At 37.8% G+C, this 15,656-nt stretch overlaps 2 protein-coding genes across 5 annotated transcripts in view; one reads left to right on the forward strand and one right to left on the reverse strand.

Annotated features, from left to right (window-relative positions):
• The window catches only part of LOC125230119, a 512,573-nt gene extending 509,246 nt beyond the window's left edge, over positions 1-3,327 (forward strand). For all 4 annotated transcript variants that reach the window (XM_048135148.1, XM_048135150.1, XM_048135149.1 and 1 more), the window contains one exon: positions 429-3,327. In XM_048135148.1, the coding sequence (XP_047991105.1) occupies positions 429-659 (231 nt within the window). In that variant the 3' untranslated portion in view covers positions 660-3,327. The remainder of the gene's footprint in view (positions 1-428) is intronic.
• Positions 3,328-4,385: 1,058 nt separating this feature from the next.
• Positions 4,386-15,656, reverse strand: part of LOC125230116 (UNC93-like protein) — a 60,905-nt gene continuing 49,634 nt past the window's right edge. Inside the window, exons 7-11 of the mRNA XM_048135144.1 lie at positions 11,821-11,974; positions 7,002-7,142; positions 5,830-5,956; positions 5,329-5,449; positions 4,386-4,673 (exon numbers count right to left, since the gene is read on the reverse strand). Of these exons, the coding sequence (XP_047991101.1) occupies positions 4,529-4,673; positions 5,329-5,449; positions 5,830-5,956; positions 7,002-7,142; positions 11,821-11,974 (688 nt within the window). The 3' untranslated portion in view covers positions 4,386-4,528. The remainder of the gene's footprint in view (positions 4,674-5,328; positions 5,450-5,829; positions 5,957-7,001; positions 7,143-11,820; positions 11,975-15,656) is intronic.

A 15,656-nucleotide genomic window follows, 5' to 3' on the forward strand; every position in this document is an offset into this window, starting at 1 on the left:
TTTAAGTTCTTTGTTCTTGTTGCCAATCTGCGCATCCTATCATCCTCTGTTTCAGTTGTTATCAGAGATTTGACTAAATCAGATATCGGATGTTGGACCGATATCCCATACATTTAAGCCGCCATCTTTGATTTTTGCCTTTTGAAACCCTTCCGACTTCCGATATCGGATCGGATAATGTGAAAACGCACTTAGGATGATTAAGTTCACTCAAACATCTTGACATGTCAATATTCCAAAATTACCTACATTTTGCACGACTTTTTTATCAGCTACTTAGATGCGTAGAAAAATGAGTAGTCTGTTCGGAAGAGACGCTCGTTGTATGGGACCTTATACTTTTTGTGACTCTTCTCTTTCCGCACAGACTGTTTTTTAGTTTTATTGTATTCCATCAAATACTTACGCAACCTTTTCTTTGTTTACAGAACTTCCGCGAGCAGAGAATCGACGGCGCCGGTCTTCCTCTCCTCACCGAAGACCACCTAACAGGCATGCTGCAGATGAAGCTAGGGCCGGCACTCAAGCTCAAGGCCGTCCTGGCCAGGCGGCTCGAGCCCTGCGCCGGCTGCCAGGCCCAGGCCAGCCCCACCGCTATCAGGATAAACGGGGCAGCCCTGAAGCCCGAACCGCGGAGCAACACCACTAGCCCTAGTTAGGGTCGAAATAGTATTAATTTTTCTTTTTAATCATGTCGTATTTCGTGTTTCCAAGCGGCCAGGCTCAGCGCGATTCTTCAGTCATATTCTAAAACAAATCACGTATGTCAAAAATATGTGATTTTGGCGAATGCGCTTGAGAATCTGATTTTAACAGAGTTTTAAATATAACAGAATAATCAATGTCATTTATAATTATAATAATTGAATACTTTTACTTGTCATCAAGTCCGATGATTAGTTATTTTTTTAATAGTTTGGAATACATCAAACACGATTCATGCCTGCACTAGCTAATACGACTCCTAAGTCATCGAGTCCACGTTTCAGTCTTCCTGTATTTGTATATGTAGATTTTGCATTTAGTTAATTATTACATTTAGGTGTACACTTAGCTTAATCTATGTAAATATAGATCGTGTATTGCCGTCCAAAATGACTTAATGAATAATATTGTGAAATATATTTGTGTCTTAAATACTTCGAGGACCTTAAATATTAAAATTCGGTGCTAAGACCCTGAGGGAATATAAAAACAGTAGAAACTGTTTAAAAATGTATATAACAGCCGTTTGTAAAAATTGTTACTTATATATTTTGAGGCTACTATAATCTACATCTATACAGGGTCACAAAGATATACTGTATATACAATATACATACATAGTTTGTTAAGATGTATATTTACGTCACTGTATCATAGCATTTAATACACCTGAAAAAAGCTCAGTATATTGATACCGACTACAGTAATATTACTTAGTACATAATACGATTGTATAATTTAGTATAAATAAAACCTTTTTCAAACCTGCATAATATTTGTCTGTAAAAACGATGTAAATAAGAACGTTCCACTTGTGACTAGTTTTCAGTTCTATACTGTAGAGATAATGTATTACAATGTATCGAGTAGGTTTTTACCTGTGGTAATCTCCTTAATTGCCAAAATAGTGTATGTTCAGCAACATATAGACAATACGTATGTATACATACAATATGTTAGAGTAACGTGATGGACAAGCGAGAAAACACTTTTCTTTGAAAGGCACGGTAATAATTTTCTATTGTATTAAATCGTAAACAGTACGTCTTCCAACACAGAAATCATAACAATAGTAAATAGTACTGAAATCATAATAAACTTAGCATAATCGCATCACATACGATTAAACAATATATAAAGGTGCTATTTTGATAAAAAACTTTGCTCGTGCCTTAAAATAAACAGTCTTCCTAAAATGAAAATATAGCCAGATGTTAAAGTATTACGGTTCTACGCTTTAAATCAGTTAATACAATAATACTTAATTATAGATAATAATTGAAAATATAAATAGGTGATGTTATTTTAGCATTATATTCAGAATCAGTGCTTTTATTATGTAACTAACGTATAATAGGACCAGTGACTTACGAATGAATGTTTATTGTGTGTAAATTTTATGTTTCATGTGATTTTAAGAGATGACAATAGTGTAGATATTCAAAAGAGTTTAGTTCGGTTGTTTCATAAAATAAATTTCTTGACTATTTTTTTATGAAACAAATCGTAAAACTCAATTTCTTTGAATCTGATGAGTTTCATGCGTGACACGAGTCCAATTTAAATCCAGATATTTAGTAATTATCACGGAGAAACTTTACAAGTATATTTCCCTGTCATTGAATTTAGTTTTAATCATTTTCAAAACCATGTCCTTCTTTTTTACTTTAAAAACTACATAATTGGCAGTGAAATAAGCTTTGATACTTAAGTATAGACTAAACTTTGTTTCTAACATCCACTTCCATATTGCCGGTAGCATCAAAACGCCATATGGGTATGAGACATTGCCGCAATAATTCATGAATTGAACTTTTAAATGGTATAATTGATAGGTACTTGTACCTAATATTTTGATACTGCTCATTTTGCGTTATTTTACTACCGACTAAATCATAAAACTTAGTCTATTTTGTTTCCGAAGTTACTAAATAATATTAATCAAGTAAACTCAATCAGAAAGTTTTAAATAGTTTCCAGAAGTCTTAAGTGGAATAAATCAATTTTGCTACAACTAAAGCTACGAAATATTAGCTACAAATGCTACTCTGCAATCCACTTACGCCATTTTTTTTTCAACCACAATATTATATACTCCGCCTAATTATAGACGGCCAAGCAAATTTTGGAACTAAAAAAAGTGCGAAATCTGAAAATGAAAAATATAGGGGCGAAGGTCTATCGTCCCATATAAAATTTGAAGATCGCGCGTTTTTCTAGTGACAAAATTGGCTCGACCGTCTAAAACCACTGTTTTTTTTTTCGGAATCCAAGACTCGTGTACGCATGAGAGTGACAGACGCTCCATTTTAACATCTCTATCTCCTTCTTAATAGCATCATTAAAGCAAGACAGCTAGTGCTAACACTACAAAATAACAATGCTAAGTTGGAAATGGAAAAGTACTGAATGCGTCTCTTGAATGGCACAGTGGTACAGTGTCTGATAACTCAAAGACTTGTCTTATGTTATTATTAGAATAAAGAATAATTATGTATAACAAGGTATTAGTCACATGTTTCTTCGCATTGTACTTAGTTTATGAATGTGCTTGTTTATCTGTTTACGGACTTTGGTTCCGATTTTATGTGGAAAGAATTAAAATGATGAATATTGAGATAATTTTGTTGTTTTATTATTATTTTCTTAAAAAATATACATTTATATAGGTATAAAATTATTGATATCTTAAAGCTACTTTGAACATAAACTTAAACATTATAAGAGGTTTTTTTACAGAATTAATATGATGTAAGTATCATCATAATAATCATAATCATAATATTATGGCGGTGAGGCAAAAACGCTTAAAATCAGTGCTACGGCAGTATGAATAACCTACCTGATGGCCTAGCGTCGCGATACCATTCGGTCAGTATTATGGGCATTATGGCAGTTCCTCAGCCAAAAATGACGCTGACAGATCGGTATCGGATCACTGACATGTTATCGAAATGGACTGTCTGTTTAGTAAACCTTTTGAAAACTTTTCCTCCCGTTTGAAAAAAATGCGTAAACGCCAAAATGTCAACTGGTGAGGAGGGATTGCGATCGTAGTTAAAGGGCATTGGGACTAGGGAAGTGGGGACGGTCATAACCCTTAAATGCATGACCTTGACAAAGATTTATTCAAATTTGAATTTTGAGTTTCTGTCAATAGAGTCAAAAATACATGATGCATATATACGTCACTATGCATTTAAGGGTTAAGGCCTGACAGTAGGAAAATCGCTTTGATAACTTCCGCCATCATAACACTTTTAGTGGTCATTGGCGTTCAAAGGAAAAAGGGCGCTCTTTACTCCACCAGCTCGATAGTGATATAACCGATAACGCCCAGGAGCGAAAGCAAACGAGTGTCGAATAGGCGTGGAAGTTAAGCCTGATATATACAAAAATGTAGGTTTTCTTGGCGTTTAAAAAGTAAAGCTACAAGGCTCAACCTTACCCCTTCTTGTAAATGAGTGCTCACGAATTTAGTTCATGGCATCCAAAAGGTGTTGCCTCAATCGTCCCCTTCTAAAGTAGGAAGCATACTTGCATAGCTTGGAAATCAGGGTAAAGCCTCCGCCACACATAAAGCGTTTTGATAGCGTAGCGTTAGCGGAGCGCAATGATAGCGGTGCGCCGGACGAACGCTGGCGTTCCGCTCGCAATCCGCGCTCGTTAGTTCTCGCCGGCGTCCGCTGGGCGCAACGCCAGCGTTCGTCCGGCGCACCGCTATCATTGCGCTCCGCAAACGCTCCACCTACGCTCTCAAAACGCGCATGTGTGGCCGAGCTTTAAGTATGTGGTTTTGGCGTTTAAATTGTCAAGCTATAGCTTAATCGTCCCCCTTCTTATCAACATTGTCAACCAGCTCGAAGTTCCTTTCAAGCTGATGCGCTCTCTTCACTTTGTATTCCATCAGCTCGATGGTAGTGTAGCCGGTGAAACCCAGGAGTAGGAAGCCTACTAGGATGTATAACCTGGAAATTAAGATGGATATGGTTAATATATACTTCGTGTAGAAACCATTTAACTGCGAAAGATGTCAAATGATCTGTGCGGCTAATTAAGCCCATGTGAAAATTTCGTAGGCATTCTTTACCTATGCTACTGGAAGCCATCTAGCTAAGCCAGGCCATTGCTTAGGTAGGTACAATACTGCCCTACTAAGCCGAGTGGCGCTATCTCAAAACCAAATGATTTTGAAAATGGAACTGTCAGTTATAGACACTTAAGTATAAGTTAGCTATGGATTTTCCTTTGAGATAGCGCTTTTCGGCTTATCAGGGCAGAATAATGTTTATAACCATACAGTCTGGCTTAGAAAAATACTTTCCTTTAAAGTTGACAAAATAAGAAGAGAAGCAATCTCTCGAGCAATTTTTATTTACTATATTTCTACAAACTTACTAAGTATGTTCTACAATTACGAGTATGTCCTACCTACTCTGATAATCTTAATATCAATACACTCATAAAATTCAGATTTCATACCTCCTGCAGATAATAACACAGCAAAGTTTCTTGAAAGCTTTTAGTGTTCGAAATTGGTTAGGTACTTCATATAGTTAAACCACAATTGAGTAAATTGAAAATAAATTGGTTGGGTTAATCGGGAATACTTGAAGTCCGTACCTCGTCCTCACGCAAAGATATGGCGCTGTGGCATAAGAGAGCACACTACCAGTGGCCTCCCAAAGTCTGAAGTTTGAGTACGCGGCTTCCTCGTTGCCAGGGAACAATATTCCAGACAGAGCTGTAGATCAGAAAGCGAATAAAGTTTAGTCGTTAGAGATGTGGGTTTATATCGGTACGGTACCTACACTAAAAAAAACGTCGCATAAACATAAAATGGATATCGTATTTGGGGAAAAACTTGGAGGGGCCAAGCATAACGGGCATAACAGAAATTTGGATATTCGTAACATAACCCAATAAAACGAGCGACTAAATCTTGATTCAATTAAGTAGGTTTTCCAATGGCTTTTACAATTGTAAAGGGTTCCACAGTCCCACGACGGTTGACATATTGCATTAATTGTGTTATCTCTTCGTTATTTGTTGAGTTGTAGATATAGAGAAGATAAGTTACTCTGTATATAAGAAAATATTCAAATAATGACAGTTGCTTCTTACCATTGACCTGCACAAGCCACACAGCATCGGCAGTGCCCCAAATAGCTGCCAGCAGGTAGAACACCAACCAGTTCTCAGGATTCGGCCGCCATAGAATCAGCGCAGTCAGCAGAACTATGTTCAGCAACTATTAAAACATGAAAAACAGTATGTAATTACCCAGTGAGATCTTCGCCATAAGCCCTCTTTTTATTGTAAAACTTCTAATCAGCTTCGAGCCACAATGAATCGACCAGTTGAAAAACACAATCATTGCACAAACGGTGTTTTCGTGTTTACAAATACTAGGTCGCCGCGGTGAGGACAATATGGGACATTTAGATATATTCTAACATTTCTAACTAACCAAAAGTAGTGATTATTAGGGGTAGGTAGTGTAAAGCTTGGCGTCCATCTTACGCGAAATCTATATAGCCGCGTCGAATCGAGTCCTTCATACATTTACTACTTATGAGCGGTGAATTAGATTTGACGCGTCGCCAAAGGACGCGGCGAACCTTGTGGACGCCAGGCTTAAAGTCGACATAGATGGGACGAAGACGAGTACAGTTTTTTTGTTCATCTTGCTTTTACTCGTCCTGTCACACCAATCTCCAATTAGGTCGGATTTTTATGCCGAGATTTTCGGGGACAGGCTGCCAACAAGTATTAAAAGCATGTGGTCAGCTTTCCTCCCGAAGTTTAGGTAGAAGTCGACTATGTGTAGGATGTTGGCTCAATTGTTGTGTGGTCCTTGTCACTACACGTTCAATATCGTTTTCCCCTCACTAGCTCGGAAACACGTGTTTTACCAACGGGTAAAAACGCATTTTATCCACTAGTGGGTAAAGTAATTTGACCTTGAATAAAGTCAAATTAACTGCTTTAAAATTGATAAAAGTAGGTGAATCTAGTAATAAAGATGATTTACCACCTGTGGAACTACTGGAAGCAGTGATAAACGCATTTTTTGCGTTAGTGTTTCCTCGCTATAGTGAGGGGAAAAGTTTTGTGTTACACTCGGGTGCAAATGTATTTTATTTACTTCTCGTGTGTTAAAATACAACCCCCCCCTTGTATTGCCCCCTTGTATTGTTATTTGTTAATAACTATTTTTGTCAACTCCTATTGCAGAGTGGTGGTGGTCTACCTAGCACTCTTGGTGAGCTTTTGTATTTAAGTGAGGGACCTACCAAAGCAGTGACCATGACAGGGTACCGGCCGGTCAGCTTGACCACGGCACCAGCGATGGGCGCCGCAAGAGCATTGAACACGCCAAAACAGATGATCACGAAGCCGATGTTATTGATGCCGAACGCGCAGCCTACGAACGCCTGCAATGTGAGAGTAGATTGATAAAAAGTTAGCACACCTTAGTAAATGATACAGTAAGAAAAACAAATGAATTAATGACATAATGCTAAACGCAAAAATGCAGGGGCCGGTTCTTGTTACACCTCCAAATACCATTAGTGTTAGTAATATGACATCGGAGACCAATTTCATCTCCAAATTTATTTTATTATGCCTTTCTCATTACGGAAGCCATTTGGCCTTATTTATAACCTTGGATGACAAAAACACTCGAAATACGATCGTTTGGGTTTTATCTAGTCGCCCTAGTCAGTATACCTCTAACCACCTAATGAAAATATCGTTTGTAGAGGTTTCGTAAAATTACATTTTCTTAAATAAATAAATAATAAAATAAATAAATATTGGGGACACCTTACACAGATCAACTTAGCCTCAAACTAAGCAAAGCTTGTACTATGGGTGCTAAGCGACGATATTCATACTTAAATAGATAAATACATACTTATACATAGAAAACAGTCTATGTGGTGATGGGTTAAGAATTTCACCACCCCCTTTTTTCCCGTGGGTGTCGTATAAGGCGACTATGGGATATGGGTTAAATTGTGGCGTAGGCGAGAGGCTGGCAAGCTGTCACTGCAATGTCACAGTTTCGTTTTCTTTCAACCCCTTATATGCCAAGAGTGGCACTGAAGCTTTAGTAGTTTCATGTGCTCTGCCTACCCCTTTATGGGATACAGGCGTGATCGTATGTATGTATGTTACTTAATTATACATACATACATACAATCACTTATCTATCTAATTTCTTATCTATCGATCTTAATTATCTAGTAAGATAAAACTTGCAAATGAGATTAAAGATAGCAATCTAGATATGTATATACAAGAATGTTACAATTTATAGTATAATTTATTAATTTTATAGCTCTCCGATTATTATGATGTAACCAGTGAGCAAACGAGTTGTAGTTCAAAAGGTTAATAGTATCAAATTTGCATAATTCGTGATCGATCTATTATCTTATCTCATAAAATGGCTATAATAAAATTTGCGCTCAATTTGAATAGTATAGTGTTAGACAATAATGGATATGAGTCACTATGAGGAAGGAGAATGGATAATATGATGTATATAGAGGATTATTGTCACAGTGCATCTACTGCCATCTCTCGACACGGGTTTTACAGTTTTTAGAACATCAGTTTAGACCATAGATTTACATATAGGTAGATAACCTAGATTGAGTTGATTGGCCAAAAAGTGAGGCCACATGAGAGGGTAAAGTTGGGGCTGGTGTCCCTCTCGCACTTACTGACAATGTCAACAGTTCAGTGATAAGGTGACGAACCCAATCATGGACAGTTTACTTAAGAAAAAAATTCGCCTGTTTTTGATATTTCACTGATAAATGTAAAAATTCTACCGCCAAGCGTGTTAAATCTTGAATGTCCTGTCCTTCTTCTACATTTCAAGCGTATTGCAGAATAGATACTCCTAATGGTTTCTCCATAGTTAACAAATTAAAACTAGGTGTTTTTTCTGCAATTATGGACGGCAGTTCTCCAGTAATGGATCCCCCATTATGGACAGTGAAATAAGTTTAAAATTTTACTTTTAAAGCCAACTGATACGCAATGAGTCAATTTTATACACCATAAATACAATTAGTTTGGGTTATTTTAACATAGGATTGTTTCTTGTAAATTTTGGTTTTGTAAATTGTTCCTTGTCCATCATAGGAGGTAGGCAGTTTTTCGGGTCCAGTAATGGACACTTGCAAAATAACGTCATTTCTTTATATCTTTGGAGCAACAAACTAGTATGTTTTATACCTTATCTCATGCTTAATGCAGTAAGTAAAACGCATTCAAGATTACACCGTGCGTTATTTTTTTAATTTTTTATACATGAACTCATCTCTCTTAGCAACATTACTAAGAATTCGTCTTGATATTTTTTTCAGTAAACTGGTGAATTTTATCTTGTCTCCAAATCCTTCAGAAATAACCGAATTAATTGAAACTTCAAAATTAAACAGCTCTACAACTCTAGTTTATGGTACATAGCCCATAGTTTTTAGAAACTTATTTTAGATACTTATTTTTAAGGATTTGTGTTTTTTTTTGTCCATAATGGCATCACCGTCCATTATGGGGTATTTTACCTTATCATCACTGTCATAAATTGGGGATACCAGTCAATATTCAAAGTTACTACCAAATCTACTAATACCCAATTGAAGGTTTTTTTTATCTTTTGTTTAATGGCTTCAGAATAATGACTTACCAATTCGTTACACGGAATTAATTTCTTGGGCTGGATATAATACAAAAATGATTTAAGAAGTTTATAAACTTGGTTAGATATAGGTAAAAATACTACTGGGAGGCCTATGCTCAGCAGTGGGCGTAGGGTTGCAAAAAAACGGTTTTTTTTCTGGCTTGAAAAAAAACATGAAAAAAAACCGTGAAAAAAAACAGTTTTTTTTCTGGAGTATGTTTTTTTTCTAAAGTACGAAATCTCAAAATTTGCAAAGTAGTTAATACTTTTATACGGGTTTTTAGACTTAATGTTAACTATTAAACGAATTTAATCAAATAACTTTAATTTCTGGTCTTATAAAAGTAACATTTACGAAATCTGTAGTTGGTAGTTATCACTATTTACTGTTGGAAACACCACCGCCTCTCCACGCTACACGCAGCATCGGGGATTCCCCAATAAACGTTTATATACTGAATGTTAATTGAATTAAAATGCACGTTATTGTTATTGAAACACGTTACAAGTGTTACAACTCACGAAAAACCGTTATTGTCGTATTATTTGTTCATCTGAAAAAAAACCATATTTAGAAAAAAAACCATGGTGCTCGGTTTTTTTTCATGTTTTTTTTTCACAATTCTAAAAAAAACATTTGGTTTTTTTTCTATTTACAACCCTAAGTGGGCGATTAATGGCTGAAATGATGATGATGATGAAAAATACTACTACTATAGTAATCTGTGGTATGTTTTTGAAATTTTGACATATTCTTTGACTTTATTTATCTTATACGGAATTATAATCTTTGGTATGAGTGTGACAAACAGACAGTCATGGAACCGTAACGGCCACTGAATCGGAAACGGCTGCAGACAATGGTTTTCGGATAAATTTAAATATAGAAGCTTAAAATAGCAATGTAGGTATTTAGATTTTTTGCTGATCAACCTTTAACATAGGTACCTATTTTATTGACCTTGCACCCAAGAAACTTTCTTGAGGGTGTTGTTTATCTATCGCTTCCGCGGTAGTCCTTCAAATAAGAAAAAAAAAATTGCTTTTGTGTTAACTACATAAACTAACGTATGCGGAATGAAATCTGGACAAAATTCAATGTCTTATAAAATTAATATAACATAGTTTATTTTTGATATCTTTCGTGATTTTAATTATGTATTGAATATCGATAAATAAAAGAGTTAGTTTTCGCCAATGTGAGGCTTCTAACAGAACTTGTGATACGTTATGTCCATCGGTGTCGACAATTAAACCAATGTTAGCATTTCTTAAGGTCCAAATTTATCTTCCATGTGATAACTTTTTAAAGAAGCTTCGTATGCTCGACATTTTTCACATTCTTGTCCGTAGGATCATTAGTGTTCTCAAAATAATAGTTTTCTTGTCGTGAAATTCCATTTACTCGACATATTATTAGTCATTCATAAACCCAGAAATGCAAAAACAGCTGTTTTTTACATTTTTGACTTAACGGCGTAGCATCATTTTCAAAGTTGTTTATTTTATTTTTGAAGACTATAGGCCTAACTTTTTTTTAATGTGTATCGATACTCATGTCTTCAAAGATAATTTTTATCACTTTCGCTGCCCCATTCGAATGCTGTCTCGAGCTCTCTGTGAGATTTTGTGCCTTAGGGGGCCGACATTTCTTTTAATCAAATCTCTCCCAGAAAACTTGCCAATGCTGTAATGTTTTCTTGGACCACGCTTTGTTGCGGTAGTTTTTTGTAAAGAAAAAGGACGCAAAAATGTTATAAATTGACTGTTAGCTTCTAACCCTTCCTACAAAACTTTCCTCGGGCTTTGCATTCGGTCACAGAAAATTGGTATACTATGTAGAAATTACAAACAGTTTCGCTAGGTCGTCCTTCTCGATTGACCATCATTTCGAGAAAAGGAATCCAATACTTATGAAACTTACCAGTTTAAATGACAGATATGTAAACTTTAATCTGGCATTTATACATTATTTTAGTTCATTTATTTACTTACTCTGTACAATATCAAAACTTTGTCCAGATTTCATTTCGCATACGTTATAAGCAATAATCTACATTTAGGACATGAGAAAAGTTAGTTTTTAGACAAATTTTATTAATTGTCATCACAAAACTGACATCGAGTTAATTTTTGTTACGAGTAACAACTGTCAATAATTTTGGGTCCCGATTTCTGAAAATGCCCAATAACATCTTGTAGCGGAGTCTGTTCCTTGCAGAGCAGCGGCTGGTCCATAGTAAAATACCTAATGTTAAGGTAACCCACCTTTTTGCTCAGTGTTGCCTAGCAGAAATTTTCACCAGCCGCCACTGGTTCCTTGACAATCTCTGCAGGTCTGTAGGTATAGGTAACTCAACTCAGACACCTTAATTTCTATAAACTCTACACAGTATAGAAAAACTACTAACTTGTGTGAAATCCGCAGCCATGAACGCTTGTTCAGCACCGATATATCCAATGACGGGCAGTAAAAGCAGCTGATACCGGTGCTGGAGTTGCTTTAACGTCACCGCCAGAAGTTTAAGTCCAGATTTGCCTTCACACGATCTTTTGGTGCTATACCTGTGAAAAATTACACCTTATTATCTTATATCCTGTACGGATACACTTCGACCTAAATATAGGGATCTTTTGTGCAATTACCCCCTACGATCATAAGATCCTTTAGCTATTCAGGAGCTTCTCGACCATCTCACAGATTAACATAACTACACGTACAGAACGTAATCACACCATACTCGTATCTTCGAATAATTAAAAAAAAAACAGATTCAAAGATTCAAAGATTTTTATTTGTTCAACAGAGACACATAATTTCTAGTTATCGTAAACACACTGTCTTTTCAAGTCATCTTTGCAAAGTCTGGCTTTATTAAGGTAAATAACCTAACCAAAAAATTAAAATTTTGAAAAAACCCCCGACCGCGACATGGTAGACCGATTTTCTTGAAACATGGCTAAGAACACTCCCGACTTACTCAGTTTTCAGACAAAAAATACTAAATCCAAATCGGTTCATCCGTTCGGGAGCTACGATGCCACAGACAGACACACACACACACAGACAGACACGTCAAACTTATAACACCCCGTCGTTTTTGCGTCGGGGGTTAAAAATGTTGCCTATAAGTAGTATTTTTTAGAGTTTTAGTTAAGAGAAAAAGGTAATTTCAAAGTGAAGTTAGTTAAGTAACAATCTGGCAATGTGGGTATATGTATATGTGGGTATACTCATAATATATATAGGTTTAAACATGGACTTTCAATAGGGACTGAGCTCACACTTTTTTTGCCATACTAAATTGAACTTTATCACTGGTGCAGAAAGGCGTTCTTGTCCGACTAGCAAAAGTGTGTCCACATCAGGGATCGGAACCCGTTCCCAAATACCATTTGATATCGTTCTTAAACCGTTACCTATAAATTTTGTTCAATGGGAACAAAATAATTTCGGTTACGGTTCTTATATCGTTCCCTAAACGAACGGTTCATTATAAATTTTGTTCTGTGGGAACAAAATAATTTCGGTTTCGGTTCTTATTTCGTTCCCTCAAAGAACAGTTCCTTACAGTAACGTTTAAATGAACGAACAGAATTTTAGCGTTCCTAAAACCAATATTATTTCGTTCCGAGCCGCGCGGGAGTAGGTATAGCGACTGTAGCGAGCGCCGGAGCCGAGCGTTTTCGCCGACGCACGAGCCGCCTTTCGCTGTCTCTTTTTCACACGAAGTTCATTTATATTTCTGTTTCGGTTAGCCGGCCGGCCGCGGCCGGCAATGAAGGTGAAGGTAGGTTGTTTGTTTTGTTTACTTCATTTACTTGAGTTGCAACTTTCGGCGTATAAACAGCGAACGTGCAGTGATAGTGTATGCTGGATATTGAAAATATTGAAAGTGATAACGTGAACATAATAACATTAAGATGGGAAGGAAGAAACAGCATAGAATATACACCATGTATAAAGGGCGGCAAATTTTAAAATTGTAGGGCTCACCGGCCAATTGTCTTCATAAAACCTGTCTACTTAAAGTTTCACGTTAACGGAATCATTAAAGGATTAAGACGATACAGGAGGCAAGCACGAATTCAGATTTTTAGGTCTTTATCGCCGTCGCGCTGACGGGGGCGGAACTCATAGAGAGGCCCTGTATAGTAAAGTTGTGTGTGCGCGTGGCGCACGCACACAGACGCGTACGCCGGCGGCGCAAGTACTCGCGCTCGAGCCGACCGGCGCCCGCAATCGCTCTCTATCTATATTTTTCTAGTTTTGGACTTCTGATTTGCGTATAGTTTTGGACTCCGTGAAGTATACTCGTACTGATTTGAATAGAATGCAAATTTGTCATATTTTAGGTATTCTAAATATTATTCCTTACCTTATACATAATGTAATAAAGTTATTCGGTATGTAAAAAACTAAAACCTTTTCGATGTCAAAAAGAAAGTTTAAAATAATTTTGTGATAAAGTAAATATTTTCTGAAAGGATTGGGTTATACCTAGGGATTGCAATAATATAGAATCCGGATTATTTTTAGGGCAAAATCCGAACTCCGGATTAAATCCGGATTTTTTTTAGTAACTAAAGCCTGACAAGTTTTTATATGACCCTGGAAGAGTGTCGCTACAAATCGTTTTCATATGGCAATAATGTGCCGACGTCATGTATAATCGGGACAGCGAGTACTGGGTTTCGTTTCGCGTTAATATTTGTAGAAAATTAAAGCATGGTTTTAGAGAATGACAATTTAATAAGCTAGGTTTGAAGACTTGCTACTTCCACACAGCCTAAAATTCATGAAGCTTGTGCAATTCAATTCAATTCAATTCAAAATATCTTTATTCATGTAGGCCTAGTTACAAGCTCTTATGAATAGTTCATTACATATATATATATTATGATCTTAATCTAACCTAATTATCAGAGCAATTTATTGTTGTAATTATTGTTCATAATAATATTGAGTCTATAATATACAATTTCATATAAAAATAATCGTTAAACAAAAAAAATATATAATTAGGTATATGTATATATAAAAATACATGTCTAGAATATTTCTAGGAAAAATCCAATGTCCAAAAAAATACAATATTAATTTCATCAACAATAATAATTGCCCCGGACATGACATGATGCCATCACGAAATTGGGCTTGAAGCTGCAAAAGAAATAAGTTCAACATGTACATAGAACAGAAATGATTACGAGAAGTAAAACACGAGCTCTACAAGCGTCACCACGAGTAAACGCACGCCCACCACCCTCGCCCGCCTCGTCCGTCTCCTCGCAACCGCCGTCGAGTGACGAGTTCGCCACCGCGGCCGACACCAGCGAGTCGAGCGACGAGAGCGGGCCGCCGCCGCCGCCGCCACGACCACCTGCGCGACGAGGGCGGCCACCGCTGCCGGCACGCTTGGGGCCTGCGGTACATCCTGCCCCGCCCACGGCTCCCGCTGCCGGTGGTGTAGTGCGTCGCATGACATGGACTCGAGAAATAAACGAGAATGTCATGCGCGCCTATTACGGGGCCACAGAGGGGGGAACCCGGCTATCCGCGTACCGTTCGAGAATGCTGCCTCTGTTTCAGGCACTCGAGCCATCCACCACCGTATCGGAGCAGCGGCTATCGGATCAGGTGCGCGTCATTCAGCGGTCAAAGCGGTTGGATGACGCCACACTTGATCGGCTCCGCCAGGCTCTCGCTACTCGCGCGGACCCTGCCTCGGGCGGGATTTGCCCGCCATGTCGCCGGACCCGGTGCCCGAACCCGACCTGGCACCGGAGGCGCCGCGGGTTGATTCCGGTAACGACGGCGGGGACTTCGCGAGTCAGAGCGAGAGTGAGCCTGCCAATGAGCAACTGAGGAGGTCTTTGGAAGAGGCGATTACGCAGTATCGCTCCACAAGCAATCCTAGGCCACGATTACCACGTCTGCCCATGAATAGACGCAATCTAGCGCTAATAGGAGCCTTAAATGCTTTACTAGATCCATATATGCGGACTAGTAAAGATCTAGATGATACACACTCGATCATGTACTGCGGGGCCATCGCGGCGTGCCGTGTTGCTCGAGTCAAGTTTCCGGACGCTGATCGTGCAACTAGGACCGCCGAAGGTGTCCCTGCATGGCAAGTACGGATCGAACGTCGTATCAACTCGTTTAGGACTCTCATTGCAAAGCTGATCTGCTTCAGAGGGGGTAATAATCGCCCCCGAGTAATGCGCTTTGTGAACCAGGCGT

The sequence above is a fragment of the Leguminivora glycinivorella genome, chromosome 10, assembly GCF_023078275.1.
Source record: "Leguminivora glycinivorella isolate SPB_JAAS2020 chromosome 10, LegGlyc_1.1, whole genome shotgun sequence".
Taxonomy (NCBI): Eukaryota; Metazoa; Arthropoda; class Insecta; order Lepidoptera; family Tortricidae; genus Leguminivora; species Leguminivora glycinivorella.